Here is a 17,447-nt window from a genome sequence, read left to right as displayed (position 1 = left end):
AAACTGTTTTTGTTGAGGCTTAACATTTATTTTTTGAGCGTAGGTATGAATGGCTGCAGCATACCGCCCGTGACCTTAGTGAGGACAAGTGGATCAATAGTCCAATAAAAAGGTTACAGGAAATAAAACTGTACATTTTAAAGCACTTTAAAAAAAAGGTGAGTGAAAGTGATTGGGTGGAAAAAAACAAGGCTCAAACTGCTAATCTTTTGCCGTTTGAACCACCAGACCGAGAATTTATAAAAATCACACCACAAAAATCAATTTCCTAATTTATTTCACTTCCAAAGTAACCAATGGACAAGAACCTGAAATCAAAAGTTCACACAAGTTAAAACCTTTCAAAACCTGAAGCACATAAATCCATTAATACCTGCTCCACACCGCAAGGAATGCAAAAACAAGATCCTACTGGTGAGGTCGGTAGCGGCGGCGGCGACACCGACGCCAAGAGCACTTGCAACAAAGAGTGGGAGGGCATTGTGGAGGTGGGGCGCAATCAGGGATGGGGCAGTCAGGTGGAAATACACCCAATTCCCCGTCTAATTCCAGACCCCCGTCTTCCTGGGGCGGCATAAAATCCTGCATTCCATAATCACTTTGACTGTATTCCAATGGCGGTGCGTACCAGGACTCCTGGTTGTGGAGCGGTGAAAGCTGAGCTGTAGATGTAGAGGAAGTATTAGAGTACTATTGTGCAGGTACACAGAACTACACGTACATACCCATCACATAGTGACCGAAGGCTAACAGACACAGAACAAGAACCCTGCAGAAAAAAAATGACATATGTGAGCAGATATAACAAGAAATCAAAATGGATGAAGCACAAAAGGTAACCTAACCTCACACAAACGCCACAAGCCATCGGTAAATGACACCACTTAGCCAACGCCACACTTGTTCTTGGGTCCTGGTACTGCTGACTAGTGATTACACTGGCTCTATTTAAGGGCTGCTACCTGCGTCAATCAGCAGCTACTCTTGCTCATTGCATGCAGGTGTGCAGCAGGACCAGCAACATGGCCGAGCGTGAGGACTTGCTGTCAATCAAAATGACAAATTAGAGTCCATCTGTTTCACTCTTGAAAATAAGTTTCTGTATCTTTATGGTAATGGTTTTATTTCATTTGAACATGCATCAGATTACAATTGAATGCATCACATAATCAGTTCACAGTTCCACATGTCCAAAAGGAGTAGGAAGAAGCAAAGCTTATTAAATCCAACCCCTCCAACTGTTACATTTGTTCACTTCCTGCTTTCCATAATACAGTTTAAGTAGAAAGGTGGCGTATATTTCATACTTCAAACAACATTGAGAAAATAAAAACTGCTGATTAAAATTATCCCTACTGCTCAGAAAAAGGCACCTTCACGGTGGATGAGTGGTAGCATGCAGGCCTCCGAGTTCAATTCCACCCTCGGATATCTCTGTGTGGAGTTTGCATGTTTTCTCCGTGCATGGGACTCCGGTTTCCTCCCAGATTCCAAAAACATGCTAGGTTTATTAGCGACTCCAAATTGTCCATAGGTATGAATGTGAGTGTGAATGGTTGTTTGTCTATATGTGCCCTGTGATTGGCTGGCCACCAGTCCAGGGTGTACACCGCCTCTCGTCCAAAGACAGTTGGGATAGGCTCCAGCACCCCCCGTGACTCTCGTGAGGATAAGCGGTAGAAAATGAATGCACAGAAAAAGGCATCTTCACGGTGGTTAAGTGGATAGCATGCAGGCCTCAGAGTTCAATTCCACCCTCGGACATCTCTGTGTGGAATTTGCATGTTCTCGTTTTTTTCCGGTTTCCTCCCGCATTCCAAAAACATGCTACGTTAATTAGCGACTCCAAATTGTTCATAGGTATGAATGTGAGTGTGAATGGTTGTTTGTCTATATGTGCCCTGTGATTGTACCCCGCCTCTCGCCCAAAGACAGTTGGGATAGGCTCCAGCACCCCCCGCGATGGGAGGGTGGATAAGTGGATAAGTGGATAGCATGCAGGCCTCCGAGTTCAATTCCACCCTTGGCCATCTCTGTGTGGAGTTTGCATGTTCTCCCCGTGTATGCGTGGGTTTTATTCCGGGTACTCCGGTTTCCTCCCACATTCCAAAAACATGCTAGGTTAATTACTCCAAATTGTCCATAGGTATGAATGTGAGTGGTTGTTTGTCTATATGTGCTCTGTGATTGGCTGGATTGAATTATGAATGTTTTATTCCAATTCACCCCTACTGTGATATTTATGGGTAAATTTGACCCGCCCACCACTGGGTGGTGCTGGGTCCAACATTTGAAATGATGTCATTTCATGCTTAGATATACCAGTTTTTGATTAATCATCCAATTATGTGCCTCTGATTTTAACTACAATAATTCATAATCTCTGCTTGGTGATAAGTTGATGTTCAAAACAACAGGCACAGTGAACTGAAATGTAAATTTGTGATGTACTGAATGGTAAAATATCACAGACACTGAATTAAAAAAGCTTTATTTGTGGACAGTCAAACTATAGCGTATATCGGGACTGATGTCAATGTTAACTTGCAGACAATGTCACAAAAATCGGATTTTCTTGTGTATTACCTTCTAATTGATCATTTTTTCAAAAAGGCAAAACACAGGTTTTAATCATTTGAGTTAATAAAATAGAAAATAGAATAAAATACTCATCATTGACACTGTGTGTGCACCGATTCCACTGTAACTCCACCTCTAATATTAGGAGTCATAGTCAGACAAACCACCAGTGACAGCACATATTAAATATATCATGCAAATCACACAATTACTTTAGACACACAACAACAAAAACATTGCAAGCTTTATACAAAACTAAAAAAAATGTGTTAGCTGCACTGTGCATATATGGCAAGAAAGTGGCATAGGGAATCCATACAATAAACAGAACAAGATATATGTATGGATGCCTGTAGCGATGCATATTTTAAGTGTTATAAATATACTCTTATATTTGATTTGACTGTATTTTACTGTAGCATCAGGAAATACAATGTGAATGTCTGCAAAGCTGCCTATATCAGTGATGAGCTGAGTAGGTCAAGTCTAGAAGTAGTTTCTGCTTTTATACTGCGTGGAATGCCGAATTCAAAATTTAAACTGCATCATTTTTAAAAATGTAACTATATTTACTTAAATATACTCCAAAAGGTATATTAGGTACATCCAGGGCCGCATGGTGGTTCTAAAAACATGCATGTTAGGTTATTCATTCATTTTCTACCGCTTTTTTTCTTTTTTTTCCCCAGGTACACCCTTTACTGGTGGCCAGCCAATCACAGGGCACATATAGACAAACAACCATTCACACTCACATTCATATACCTATGGACAATTTGTGGGAGGAATGTTGGAGGAAAGACGGAGTACCCGGAGAAACTCCACACAGAGATGGCCGAGGGTGGAATTGAACCCTGGTCTCCTAGCTGTGAGGTCTGTGCGCTAACCACTTGAACGCCGTGCCGCCCGGTAAGAGATTTAGTTTAGAATTTAGAGGAAACCGGAGTACCTGGAGAAACTCCACAGAGATGGCCGAGGGTGGAATTGAACCCTGGTCTCCTAGCTGTGAGGTCTGTGCGCTAACCACTTGACCACCATGTCACCCGGTAAGAGATTTAGTTTTGAGTTTAGAGGAAACCGGAGTACCCGGAGAAACTCCACACAGAGATGGCCGAGGGTGGACTCAAACTCAGTTCCTCTAGCTGCGTGGCCGGCGCGCTAACCACTCGACCACCGTGCCACCCGGTAAGCGATTTAGTTCAGAGTTTAGAGGAAACCGGAGTACCCAGAGAAACTCCACACAGAGATGGTCGAGGGTGGACTCAAACTCAGTTCTTCTAGCTGCGTGGCCTGCGCGCTAACCACTCAACCACCGTGCCACCCGGTAAGAGATTTAGTTTAGAGGAAACCGGAGTACCCGGAGAAAGTCCACGTAGAGATGGCCGAGGGGGGACTCAAACTCGGTTCTTCTAGCTGCGTGGCCGGCGCGCTAACCACTCGACCACCGTGCCACCCGGTAAGAGATTTAGTTTTGAGTTTAGAGGAAACCGGAGTACCCGGAGAAACTCCACGCAGAGATGGCCCGAGGGTGGACTCAAACTCGGTTCTTCTAGCTGCGTGGCCGGCACGCTAACCACTCGACCACTACGCAGTCGCATGTTAGGTTAACTGGCTCTAAATTGTCCATAGGTATGAATGTGAGTGATTGTTTGTTACATGTGCCCTGTGATTGGCTGCCTCTCGCCCATTGTTTGTTATATGTGCCCTGTGATTGGCTGCCTCTCGCCCATTGTTTGTTATATGTGCCCTGTGATTGGCTGCCTCTCGCCCATTGTTTGTTATATGTGCCCTGTGATTGGCTGCCTCTCGCCCATTGTTTGTTATATGTGTCTACAAGTAAAGATCTTTTCTTAAAGTGTGTTTCAAATCAATGTGGTACTCGTCCCCAGGATGCCTGCTGTTGTGTTCAAAGACTGCTGCATTCACTTCCACGTGAAGATCAACCACATGCCGGTTCCTGTCAGAACACAAAGCTTTGTTAGGCCTCCAAAACTAAACAATGTACAGAGTTTTAGTTTGGCGTTACGTTGATGCGGCTACCTCTCTTTGCCTTTGTGCAAGGCATCTGTCAAAGCTTTAAGGTAAATGGAGCGGTGTTGTCCTTGCTGTAGTTGATGTTCTCCGGTCCAACAGTGACTCCAGAGCATATCTGCATCTGACGGGATAGAATCCGGACTCAATCGACCGTCTGTTTCCAAATCCTCATCCCGATGGTCCACGTTGGCACAGTGCTGAGACTCCAAGACATTGTACATCTGGATGAAGAAGAGTTTGGGCTTGCCGACCAGTACGGAACACATGTCACCGACAAAACGACGTCGGAGATCTTCTAGGCGGAGACCTTCACCGTACGAATCTGTGGCCAGGAGATGAGTAGCGGTGCCACGGCTAATGATGCAGCAGACGAAGCCATCCGCTCCGTCGTCTTTAGTTCCTCGGAATAACCCGCGGAGCACCGAAACGGTCTCGGCAACACTGAGCCATTTATGCAAGGTCACACTGAAGTGAAGCGACGTAAATGTGCGCTCCAGCATCTCTGAGAAGAAAAAGATGTCACTGGAATGAAACAGACTGCAAATTGCACAACTGCATTGAGATTCAAACATCATGTATCCTCCTGTCTCAGTCTTTAATCAAATCAAATCAACTTTATTTGTAGAGCACTTTTCCTGCAAAGACATGCAACACAAAGTGCTTTACAGAATTAAAAACAATTACCACAATTAAAAGGAAAAACAATTACTAAGAAAGCCCCTCCCTCCCACCCTCCATACTAGACACACACACACACACACACACACGAGCACACATGCTCAGAAAAATGCAACTTCACGGTGGTTAAGTGGATAGCATGCAGGCCGCCGAGTTCAATTCCGCCCACGGCCATCTCTGTTTACTTTTCTCCGGGTACTTCCGTTTCCTCCCACATTCCAAAAACATGCTAGGTTAATTAGCGACTCCAAATTGTCCATAGGTATGAATGTGAGTGTGAATGGTTGTTTGTCTATATGTGCCCTGTGATTGGCTGGCCACCAGTCCGGGGTGTACCCCGCCTCTCGCCCAAAGACAGCTGGTAAAAGCGGTAGAAAATGAATGAATGCTCAGAAAAAGGCAACTTCACGGTGGTTAAGTAGATAGCATGCAGGCCGCCGAGTTCAATTCCGCCCTTGGCCATCTTCTGTGTGGAGTTTGCATGTTCTCCTTTTTTTCCGGTTTCCTCCCGCAAATAAAACTTTATTTGTAGAGCACTTTTCTTGCAAAAGACATGCAACACAAAGTGCTTTACAGAATAAAAAATTACCACAATTACCACAAAAAAAGAAAAACAATTACTAAGAAAGTCCCTCGCATGTACGGGGAGAACATGCAAACTCCACACAGAGATGGCCGAGGGTGGAATTGAACCCTGGTCACCAAGCTGTGAGGTCTGCGCGCTAACCACTTTACCGCCGTGCAGCCTACCCAACCATTATTAATGTGAGGCAAGCTGCACATCATCACAATGACAATTTAACTCCAGAGGTAGCCTCTCACCTCCATCGTTGCCCACACAGTCTATGATGATGCACACTCCTCTGGGTTCACTGGTAAAGTGGTATTTGTCTAAAGGACTCTAGAACACAGATTCAAGCACAGACTTTTAGAAATATACTATGGTAATGGTAATGGTTTGATTTCATTTGAACATGCATCAGATTACAATTGAATGCATCACATAATCAGTTCACAGTTCCACATGTCCGAAAGGAGTAGGAAGAAGCAAAGCTTATTAAATCCTACCCCTCCATCTGGTACTTTTACAATCAGTAACTGTTACATTTGTTCACTTCCTGCTTTCCATAATACATTTTTTTTTACAATGACATAATGGGTACCATAGTACTACAGGCAGGGAAAAGACTGGACAAAGGTTTCGGGACACTCTTTGGACTAGATACTTTAGATCGATTTATTTTTACACAATCGTATTCTGACTGTTTGAGGGAAGGCCCATTTTGTGTGCACAAGGCAAGATCCATAAAAGCACTTTTAAGTGAGTTTGTTGTAGTAAAAGTGAACTGGAAAAACATTTGAAAACATTAGTAATGCCTCAGTTTTATACTTTTGTCCAATAATGGCTGAGTGTTCCAATACGTTTGTTTATAAATGAGTAACAGTATGAGTCTCACCTGGCAGGACTGCTGTACGCTGTGTTCACAACATACAGGTGTGTTTCCTGAAATCAAATGTTGAAATCAATGACAATTTGTTTAAAGGAAAGGCGCGTGTGATATGTGTGCTAACCGGAAAATGTACGCTAACCGAGGCTAGTTTTTGGCATACATTTTTCACGAAAAACAAGCTAACAAGCTAAAAATCGACACATACATTCATTTTCTATGCCGCTTATCCTCACTAGGGTTGCAGGTATGATGGAGCCTATCCCAGCTGTCTTTGGGCAAGAGGCAGCCAATCGCAGAGCACATATGACAAATAATCACTCACATTCATAACTATGGGCAATTTAGAGCCAGTTAATCTAACATGCGACTGCACAGTGGTCGAGTGGTTAGCGTGCAGGCCACGCAGCTAGGAGAACCAAGTTTGAGTCCACCCTTGGCTATCTCTGTGTGGAGTTTCTCCGCATACTCCGGTTTCCTCACGCATTCCTGCCACAAATTGTCCATAGGTATATGAATGTGAGTGTGAGTGTGAATGGTTGTTTGTCTATATGTGCCTTGTAATTGGCTGGCCACCAGTCCAGGGTGTACCCCAGCTCTGGCCCGAAGACATCTGGGATAGGCTCCAGCACCCCCGTCACCCTCGTGAGGATAAGCGGTAGAAAATGAATAAATGTTGCCTCTGTTGCACGGCAGTCGAGTGGTTACCGCGTAGGCCTCACAGCTAGGAGACCCGAGTTCAATTCCATAGGTATGAATGTGAGTGTGAATGGCTGTTTGTTTATATGTTTTGGAGTATATTTAAGTAAATCTAGTTACATTTTTTTTTTAATTATGCAGCTTAAATTTTGAATTCCACATTCCACACAGTACAAAAGCAGAAACGAACATTTTAGTGTGTAACTGATAATGGTTCAACCATTAAAGGTTAAAGGACAAAAGTATAGTACTGAGCATGCTCACCTGATATCTTGTACACCTTTAGTTTATTGGCAAGGTCAACCCTGCCAATGTGTACTAAACATTCCTCCAGAAAGCCCACTCTTTCGGATGAAATTTTATCCAGGTGCTCCAGTTCTATCGCAAGGTCCAGGAAGTTCTGCCAGAGGGAAGTGGGAATTAGAAAGAGAAGTGAAAGTATCGGCATGACATATTTTTGGCTTGGTCACAGCAAATATCCCCACCCACGCAGTTATGTACATTCCAGAAACCGATGACATTCTTCTTTCACCTTTGCTTGTTCCATCTTCTCACGTGGTAAGATGGTGCTCAGCAAGAACTTCACGTTGTTGACATCTCCACTGGTCATGTCCTCACTTAAATGGGTCATCAGTACTCTACAGGAGTAATAAAAACATGTCTGTAAGCTGTAGTTGGTTAAATACTAGACGTGTTTCGGTCGGGTACACTGAGTGAGAAGCAGGAAGTCGAACTGTCCCTGCAGTTTGGTAATGGTGATGGTTTTATTTCATTTGAACAGGTTACAATTGAATGCATCACATAATCAGTTCACAGTTCCACATGTCCAAAAGGAGTAGGAAGAAGCAAAGCTTATTAAATCCTACCCCTCCGTCTGGTACTTTTACAATCAGTAACTGTTACATTTGTTCACTTCCTGCTTTCCATAATACATTTTTTTTTTACAATGACATAATGGGTACCATAGTACTACAGGCAGGGAAAAGACTGGACAAAGGTTTCGGGACACTCTTTGGACTAGATACTTTAGAGTAACTGTCAGTAACTGTTACATTTGTTCACTTCCTGCTTTCCATAATAAAGTTTAAGTAGAAAGGTGGTGTATATTTCATACTTCAAACAACATGGGAAAATAAAAACAGCTGATTAAAATGATCCCTTCTGCTCAGAAAAAGGCAACTTCACGGTGGTTGAGTGGTAGCATGCAGGCCTCCGAGTTCAATTTGTTCTCTTCCTGCTTTCCTAATATAGTTTAAGTTGTATTTATTTTAAATGTATTTTTAGCCTTATGCATTATTTTAGCTGTTTGAAGATTAACTATATCAGCAAGTTGAAGTATTTGTGATTTTAGAAATAAGGAGTTAGTATGTTCTCTGTAGGCGGCATTATGAATTATCCTTACTGGCCTTTTTTTGCAGTACATTTAGCGAGTGAAGATTGCTTTTATAGTTATTACATCATATTTCCTTTAAAAGTTGCACTATGTACCGAAGAGTGGCTGTTAAATCGAAAAATATGATCTCACCTGAATTCTGGTAGAACCTGTCCGGATCTCAACGTCCTCTCCACCTCGTCCCTGCTGCAACCAAACACCAGTCTCAGGATGTCGTATCTTCTCAAATGCACCAGGAGCTCTGCCAGAAACTGTCCACCTTTGTCGTAGCTCATGGCTTTGGACTTGAGTGTCTCCTTCAAACAAGTCGCTGTATTGTTTGTCTCCGAGGTTCCACACAAGTAGAACACCGTCTTGCGTTCGTCGCTACCGAGAGCCTCCGATATTTCATGAATTGTCTGAAGCATTTTCTTATCTGGGACAGCCATTCTTATGCTTGTTGTAGCATAGGAGTTGAAGATGAATATCCATTAGCTATCATGGAAACGAAAACAGATCATCGTGATGGCTTTTAAGTGCTGTAAAGTGAACATAAAGTAAGCTTATAAGTGGGTTAAACTTGCCTTGTGACGCTCCTAATGTCGGCATATACTGAAACTTCCGTGAAATGAGGGGAAGCACTTTTCATTCCATTCCGTCTCTGTGAGTAGTTATAAAAGTGAAAGCTAAAAGCTGGTGCTACATGGAAGGGGACCGAGCTTTCAACTTATAGTACTAGCATAGTACGTTGGTTTACGTGTTAACTGATAACATGTTAGCTAGACGACATTTTAATGTCCGACATACAACTATATAATTCATTTAATAAACTATATAATTCATAGTTTAGTCGGCTAAAGGGCACGACTACTACTATTATACTAAAATGACACCTGTGCTCAAATTACTTTGTATCGGATTGTAATATCGCAGACGTTTATCAACCAACTTTATAGTAGAGTTTTTTAATTACAATTTATTAGCATCCATTACCTTTCTGCTACTTTGAACTGCGTCGTGATCGCTATGTCATGTGATGTCCGATGTTCTTGAACGCATCTCGTTCCTCCCCCTTGCGCGACCAAAGCGCGAGGACTTCCGCTCTGCTCAGCCAATCGGGTGGCGTGATGCTTCATCACCATTGCAGTGCATACGGAGGCGCTCCTCGCTGTCTGTCACAGGCATCGGCGTTGCTCGACCCGGGTGACCGCCTTCACCAAACACCATCTTCCCCCTCCTCTCGCCGCACTTCCACCGCGGCTATAAGCTTCACTTAAGGTAGGTCCTCAAATACCCAGTGTTGTCGTTGTTCATAGCGCGGACATGGACCATCAGTAGCAGCTGTGCGGTGTTGAAGGGTACCCGTGGTGGCATGGAGGCTTTTTTCGTACGTGGCGTTCAAGTGTAAACGCGTGTGAGTCCGGGCAGCACAAGCGACCCTGGACATCCACACCGGCGGTGAGGGTCAGGTAATATCCGGCCTGGTCACGACCGACACTAAGCAAGGACCGTTGCCCGCTGGAGAGCCGAGCTACGGTAGCTAGCAGTGCGGCTCCACAAAGCTTTCGTGGCAACGTCGCTTGGAAGAATTTAGACGCTTTACTATTGAAATAGACTACCTACAGTGGCCATGGTGACAAATTGTTTACTTACAATTTTTTTTCATTACTGTGGCGTGAGTCAACTCTTTAGTGCGTGTGGGAGGTGGAACACTTTATGAAATAATGTGCAATAGTATGCAATCAGATGTTTGCATATTGATATTTGTTCCACACTTGTTATATAGTATTAGCAATAGACATCTAAAACCTGAACATGCCATAACATATTCCTACTGTAAGCTTTCAACTTTTAAAATTATTAATTCAGATTGTGCAATTTTTTTTCCTTATTGTTTTTCCTCTCAGATTGTGTATCAATTAATCTATTAATTTCCTCATTAAGGTCATAAATGAGCTCACTTAATTCACCTTTTACATTTTTTGCCCCATGTAATAGATATAACAAAGTGACATTAAGGAGTGGAAAAGGAGGACATGAACTTTAGCAACACTAGCATGGCTATGTGAGCTACAGTGCTAACATTCCAGTCACATTTTAACCAGCAACATCATGCTAGGTTAACCTATTCACTGAAGGAAAACAAACAACGCCCATGCTTGTAGTTGACTGACAGAGCTGCAGGCTTTGTTTTAAGATGTGTAGCAAAGCCTTTAAAAAAAAAAAGTGGTGGGTCCGACGTGGTAACGTGTCCATGTGGATGGAGGCTTTTCCTTCATGATGTCATAAAACCACAAAGCGACCATTTTGTTGGTTCCTCTCTTTCAGAAGTAGAGCAAACGAGTGAGGGTGATTATAGATTTTATGCCGGGTACCGTAGATGTACTTAGAATGTTGTCAGTTTACAAATGAACAATAAAAACAAACAATAAAATAGTAATAGTAATCACTTCAACACCATTATCAGAATGGCCACTTTCATGTCTTTGACTACGTTCACACAATTGGGATCGTAATGTAACAGGATTTTGAGTAGTTGTTACTTGTAGTGGTGTTGCTGTTGGGCGTTCAGCGTGTCCGTGAATGCACCTCGCTGTAGTGAGGTGGAGAAGGAAGAAATGTTATTCCGAGGATGGCGTTATATGCATGGCGTTGAAAATGGGAACTGCCGTTGATGTGTTAGGTAGTGGTGTGCGACACCGCTAGATTTGGTATACTAAGAAAATACATGGACGGTATCGTTGATATTCATACTAAAAATTAAGATGATGCATCATCAATCTGAATGAATGTTTGACTTTTTTGTGATTTGCCTTTTAGATTATTAATCAGTTGAAATGTTTGTCTTACAGTCATGGTCAGTCGAAGAGCTTCTGCATTGCACTCACCTAATTTCACTTGGGTAATTGTTTTAAAACAGGAACATAATTGATTAGCATTCCAGTGAATAACAGTAGTTGGGTTCTCAAAGCACTTAAAACCAACAACTCTCAACAATAATGACTTTCATTAATCTCCACCCTTCAGCTTTGCATTGCCATTTTCCTCAAATAATGGCATCGTTGGCAAAAATACAGAGCTGATGCCATGCCATCTGCTGCTTATCCTCTATCATCATCATCATCATCATCCTCCCGATACTCCCCCGCAACCCATTCTCTTGTCTCTGGTGCTGTGTGTTTTGGGACTATCACCAGAGCAGCGGTCTATTTTAGAACAGAAACTCCCAATTACCCAGTTAATCTTTCCTCTCTATGTCCAGGATTTACGTGTATCATTGATAAATGATACCTGTGAGTAGCAGGCATTAGAAATGGATTGTGGATGAAGTACATGTACGTGGTTAGGTGTTCCTTGGCTAGAATACTGCTGCCCAGAGGAGTTTTATGTTAGAGAAAGAATGTGCTTGAAAGTAGCTTTAATGAATGCAGAAAATGTGACAATAGTCTCATTGTTAAGATGTAATTAATTACTTTATATTACATAAAGATACACAATATATCTATTTTTAAGACGATACCTGTAACATTTTGCTTCACAAGACCGATACCTTTTATATATATATTATCATCCCTCACTACTTTGCAGTTCGAATATTGCACCCTTACTCATATGTAGTATTCTAGTCACAAGGCGTCAGAACGTTATATCTTACCTTAGACATTACCTTATATTACCTTAACACTATATATAGTCTGCCATAGCAAGTTCTCCTCCCATTCCATATGGAAGTGGTAAGTGTTTGCCGCAAATAATTGAAGTTATTTCCGTCCATGTTTGTAACAAACATGTAACAAGTGTGAGTTAACCCAAGATCAATAAAACCAAAACAATATGCATGAATCGGCAGCGTGTGTTCCCTACCTCCAGTGTGACGCAGCGCTCACCCAAAGGATCAAAGCTGTAATTAGCCTGGCATGGATTAACAGTGGGGACTGTTTTCCACTGTGTTCGCCCCCCCCACCACAGCCTCAGAGGATCACACAGGCTTCTAGTCCCCCCTGACACCCCTTCAGCTTTCCCCCAGAAGAAACAATTCATACATGTTCTTTTTCGTAGACCCCTTAGATTAGACAACACTCTTTCCCTGTGTATACTTTGCAAGTCAAACAGGTATTTGATTGTGTCATATTGTTCCTCGCCTCCAAATGTGGTCTTAGTTCTCCTAAAAGTCACCAGTGGAGTCGTTCTAGGCAGAGTTGCGTGCTCAGGCTTGACACTCGGCTGGGTATGACTCACGGCTTTGGGGTCCGTCTGTGTGTTCTGACTGCCAATGTAATTTACACATGAGCAGCCATTCGTTTTGACCGAGTCTTTCAACCAACAAATACTCCAAATTAAACACTCAAATGGAAACCAAACGGGTTTCGTGATTTGTACATGCATTGGTTGAGATCTAGTCCCAAATTACTTTGCAGTTAGACGTCTAAGGCCGACCACAGTCCGTCAGGTTTGTTCAGAACTGAAAATATCCCAAAGGATTTCCCCGGTTGAAATAGTAATAGTCAGTTCCAGAGTTAAACTGTCACCATAATAAATCTTTAACAATATGCAATATGCTTTGAAGAGGTTGCTATTAGGAAAACTCAGGGTGGGATTTGCATTTGTTACTGGGGTCGTCAGTGGGGATTTGACTAAATTAATCCACTTCTTTAGAAGTTCTACATGTATTCTTCCTTGGATCCAAATTGCACTTAATTTTCATCCAAAAAATACAACGCAACAACTGGCTACGGTGGTTTCTGATTGTACAAACATGCCTGTATCCCTGACGACGACTCTTGCACAGGCACATTCCCATAGTCTGCATGCACATGCAGATAAATGCACGCCGTCTCCGAGAAGCTATTGACAATTAGCAGTCGAGACTGAGCAGAAAGAGGGCGGAGACATATAGCACAACGTTTGAATGCTAGCGCTGTCATTGCAGTAGCTAACCATAACAGACAGCTCCTTTTTATTACCACCGCTATTGTGTCACAATTGTACAAACCATCAATAATATACAAAAACATGGATGGGTACCATTGTCACAAAAGCACAAAGCCCAGTTAATCCTTTATCTTTGAATACGTCTTTGATGATATTGCTGAGTTGCATTTCTGTTAGTGACTTGGACCATTATATACACTACCGCTCAAAAGTTTGGGATCACTTTGGGAATTTTTTTTTGGCCAGTCTGAGATTTGGCTTTTTCTTGGCAGTCCTGCTATGAAGTCCAGCATCCTAAAGTTGCCGCTTCACTGTTGATACTGAGACCGGTGTTTGAACGGGTACTATTTAGTGCAGCTGCCAGGTGACGACTTAAACTACACACTCTCAGATATTTGTCTTCTTGCACAGTTGTGCAGCGTTTTTCTGTCCTTGTTAGACACAGTTTGTGCTGCTCTCTGAAGGGAGTAGTTAACAGCATGGTAAGAGATTTAGTTTAGATTTTTAGATGGGTTTTCTAATCATATATTATCCTTTATAAAATGATTAACTTGGATTAGCATGAGCCATACCAGGAGATTGATGCAAGGATTGACAGGTGTTGATAGTAGGCCTCTATGCAAAAATGTAGATCGTTCTTTGAAAATCATTTGATTAATTTTAATTGTTTGTGAAATGGATAAAAATGTTTGTGAAATGCAGGAAAATTATTTGGAAAACAAAGACATTTGTAAGTGATCCCAAACTTTTGAGCGTTAGTGTCCCTCTGTGTCTGTAAATTTGGCCGGGCAGCTTTTCTTAAACCCAATTCTATATTGATCAGGGAAAAAGTTTAAAACAAATGTTGAAAATGTTTTTTCTAGTCAAAGGGAAATTGTAGGATCGTATAACTGAGAAGCTTTGATGTAATTGGTTCTGTTGTTGATTACAATTTACACAAGGCTCACTGAAACCGTTTTTAATACGAGAACATGGCCAGTATTAGGTAATAGGCCATCAGTCACTATCTCTGCTCTCTTTGCTGGTCACGACTCCGTGTCCATCTGAGGTTGAACAGTCGCCAAAGCCCGGGTGATCCATAGAGCCTTTGAATTAGTGCCAGCTATTTGATGTCGAGATAGGATTGAAAATACGTGGAAGGAAAGCGTAGGCTTTTGCTGGAACAAGCCATGAGTGATGCTAACCGGAGAGCGAGGCATTTGTTAACATGCTTTGGAATAAAGCAAGGGACGATTGAAATAAAGATCCTTAGGAGTGGTGTGACTATTAGCTTGCTTTCAGCAGTCTGTTCCTTGTTAGTGTTGCATCTACGTCAGCTGCGGTGTTTTACCACTATTTGAAGCCAAAATGTAAATTCCATTTTTGATCGTTTTAATGCAGGTCTTAAAGCCAAGCTTTCAGGACGGACACTGGGTATTAATTCGCTCACTCCCTTGGCTATGCTGTGTGTGTGTGTGTGTTTTTAAAGCTGGTCGGGTGCTTCGTGGTCAGGGCATGCTCAAGGTCAGCCTTTGTTGAGGCTTGCTAAACAGCCATTGTGGCAGCACGGCATTCCTCCATTTTTCTGCGATGTTAAGTGACTCTCAGGGAACGGTCAACTACCTAAACCCCTGGTCAATAGCACTTAAATCCTCATTTAAAGATGTATAATTAATCCATGTGGTTGGTATCAGGCGATTTCACTCCTGGATGATAGGTGTGTATAAAAGATCATGTGATTTCTACCGTTTTGCACGTTTTTTTACGTTGGAAAAAATTTTGCGGCACACCAATAACCAACATTATTTGCTTCTTTCAGCTTTTTCCTGATTACGGACTCGCCACAGCAGATCCCTTTTGATAAGCATACTAATTTAACCAACAATGTTACAAAATGTGACCACTACCTCTCACGTGAATCACTAAGTCTATTGGAGCAGGGGTCTCAAACTCGCGGGCCAAATGCGGCCCCCAGGATGCTACTTTGAGACCCCCACCTTGATATTAAAATGTGCGAGTTTGACATGGATGCTGTATGGTATATCATGTACCCAGAAATTACTTAAAAATGGCTTAAAGTTGTGTGCACAACGGGCTGCTCTTAGATGTAACAATGCTAACCTGCTAATTGGGTAAAATGGTTCATTTTCATTAATGTTCATGTTAAAGGTTAAATAAATGTTAATACTGTTAAAAAAAATTCTCAACCCACCAACGATATGTGGTTTCTTTTTTATTTTTGGCTATTACATCGGGTACTTGCTGCTGAATTTATCAATGTCAATGCGTCAAAAATAAACCTAAAGTCTATTTTTTGTGCGTCAGACACACGTGAGACGTTCGTGTGTGTCTGCTGGTGTGATTCGGGGTTAGTCTACAGTGTGTCCGTTCAAGTTATCAAGTTATGTGAAATAGGAGGCAGCATCTTGATGGCGTTCACCTGTGTGAACTGGTGTGACGCGCCCTGTCTAATTGGTGGAACCCTGTGTGTACTGTGTGCGTTGCAACATGGGCCCATCCCAGCACGTCTGGCCCTGCAGCTGCAGCAGAGCTAATTTTAGCCTTGGATGTGCGTACGCCTCAGTTCCCCTCGGCTGGCCTATGAGAGAACGGTGATGCTTGTAGTGGAGACAGTTTTTCCCCTCCATCTGTATCACACACCACCGCCGCTTGTTTCAGTTGCTGTTGTCGTGTCTATTTTTAGCTTTATGCTCATTCTATGTCAATTATTTTTTGTCATGTCCCCATTGAGGGACAGAAATTCACGATTGAAATACTATTCAGAAACTGATCATATATAATAATTAATCTGTACTGTACTGTACACACTGAAACCGCATCTCCACAGGGGAACCTGCCCCACTGTCCTATGTGAACATAGCCTGCCCAAATGTTTTTATTTGTGTCCTGGGGGAGAATTATTGATGCACACAATAACTTATCGACTGTGACCTTTGCACACCGAAAACATCAATGGCATCTGGTTTAGACTCTGTACCTGTCTTTTTTTTCCTCTGTAAGGGTACACTGACACATGTCATGTTTGGTTTTAACCGACGCAAACAAGTGAATTCTGAGGCGGTTTGGCTCACTTAAGCTCAAATATGAACGCTACACAAACCAAAGCCACGGACAAGTATTAAAATCACAAATAAAAATCCGAAAAAACAAATGACGAATAGAGAAATGTGTTGGAAGTGCATCCAACCTTGCCTGACCGAGGAAGAGCACTCATTGTCGGACACACTTTGTCAGATGCACTGTTGGTGCGGTGGAGCTCAGGAGAAGCCAGACGTGTGGGCTTGCCTCCCAACCTTGCCTGCTTGAGGAGGAGCACTCATTGTCGGACACACTTTGTCAGAGGCACTGTTGGTGCAGTGGAGCTCAGGAGAAGCCAGGCGTTTGGGCTTGCCTGCCCGAGGAGGAGCACTCATTGTCGGACACACTTTGTCAGATGCACTGTTGGTGTGGTGGAGCTCAGGAGAAGCCAGGCGTTTGGGCTTGCCTGCCCGAGGAGGAGCACTCATTGTCGGACACACTTTGTCAGAGGCACTGTTGGTGCGGTGGAGCTCAGGAGAAGCCACGTGGGCTTGCCTCCAACCTTGCCTGCCCGAGGAGGAGCACTCATTGTTGGACACACTTTGTCAGATGCACTGTTGGTGTGGTGGAGCTCAGGAGAAGCCAGGCGTTTGGGCTTGCCTGCCCGAGGAGGAGCACTCATTGTC

General features: G+C 42.8%; 2 protein-coding genes and 1 long non-coding RNA gene across 5 annotated transcripts in view; 1 reads left to right on the top strand and 2 right to left on the bottom strand.

Moving 5' to 3' along the window:
* Nucleotides 1-516: 516 nt before the first annotated feature.
* On the bottom strand, nucleotides 517-987 carry LOC144901542 (uncharacterized). The gene is made up of 3 exons (XR_013629593.1): nucleotides 846-987; nucleotides 726-769; nucleotides 517-662 (listed from the first exon to the last, which is right to left on the bottom strand). It is a non-coding gene; the product is annotated as an uncharacterized LOC144901542 (long non-coding RNA).
* Nucleotides 988-3,921: 2,934 nt separating this feature from the next.
* On the bottom strand, nucleotides 3,922-9,637 carry LOC131136141 (CASP8 and FADD-like apoptosis regulator). The gene is made up of 7 exons (XM_078795420.1): nucleotides 8,965-9,637; nucleotides 7,972-8,077; nucleotides 7,704-7,839; nucleotides 6,750-6,796; nucleotides 6,115-6,193; nucleotides 4,621-5,116; nucleotides 3,922-4,537 (listed from the first exon to the last, which is right to left on the bottom strand). The coding sequence occupies exons 1-7, from the start codon at nucleotides 9,258-9,260 to the stop codon at nucleotides 4,411-4,413; spliced, it is 1,287 nt and encodes a 428-aa protein (XP_078651546.1). The 5' UTR covers nucleotides 9,261-9,637; the 3' UTR covers nucleotides 3,922-4,410.
* A 198-nt stretch (nucleotides 9,638-9,835) lies between these two features.
* LOC131136140 (hyccin 2) overlaps nucleotides 9,836-17,447 on the top strand; it is a 31,785-nt gene continuing 24,173 nt past the window's right edge. For 2 of the 3 annotated variants that reach the window (XM_058082701.2, XM_078795025.1), the window contains exon 1: nucleotides 9,836-10,089. The gene's annotated coding sequence lies outside the window, so the exon portion shown is untranslated. The remainder of the gene's footprint in view (nucleotides 10,090-17,447) is intronic. The other variant, XM_058082702.2, reaches the window with a different exon arrangement.

This window comes from Doryrhamphus excisus, linkage group LG12, assembly GCF_037039965.1.
Source record: "Doryrhamphus excisus strain RoL-2023G ecotype Guam linkage group LG12, RoL_Dexc_Guam_v1.1, whole genome shotgun sequence".
NCBI classification, from domain to species: Eukaryota; Metazoa; Chordata; class Actinopteri; order Syngnathiformes; family Syngnathidae; genus Doryrhamphus; species Doryrhamphus excisus.
This window is presented reverse-complemented; position numbering and strand designations above follow the sequence as displayed.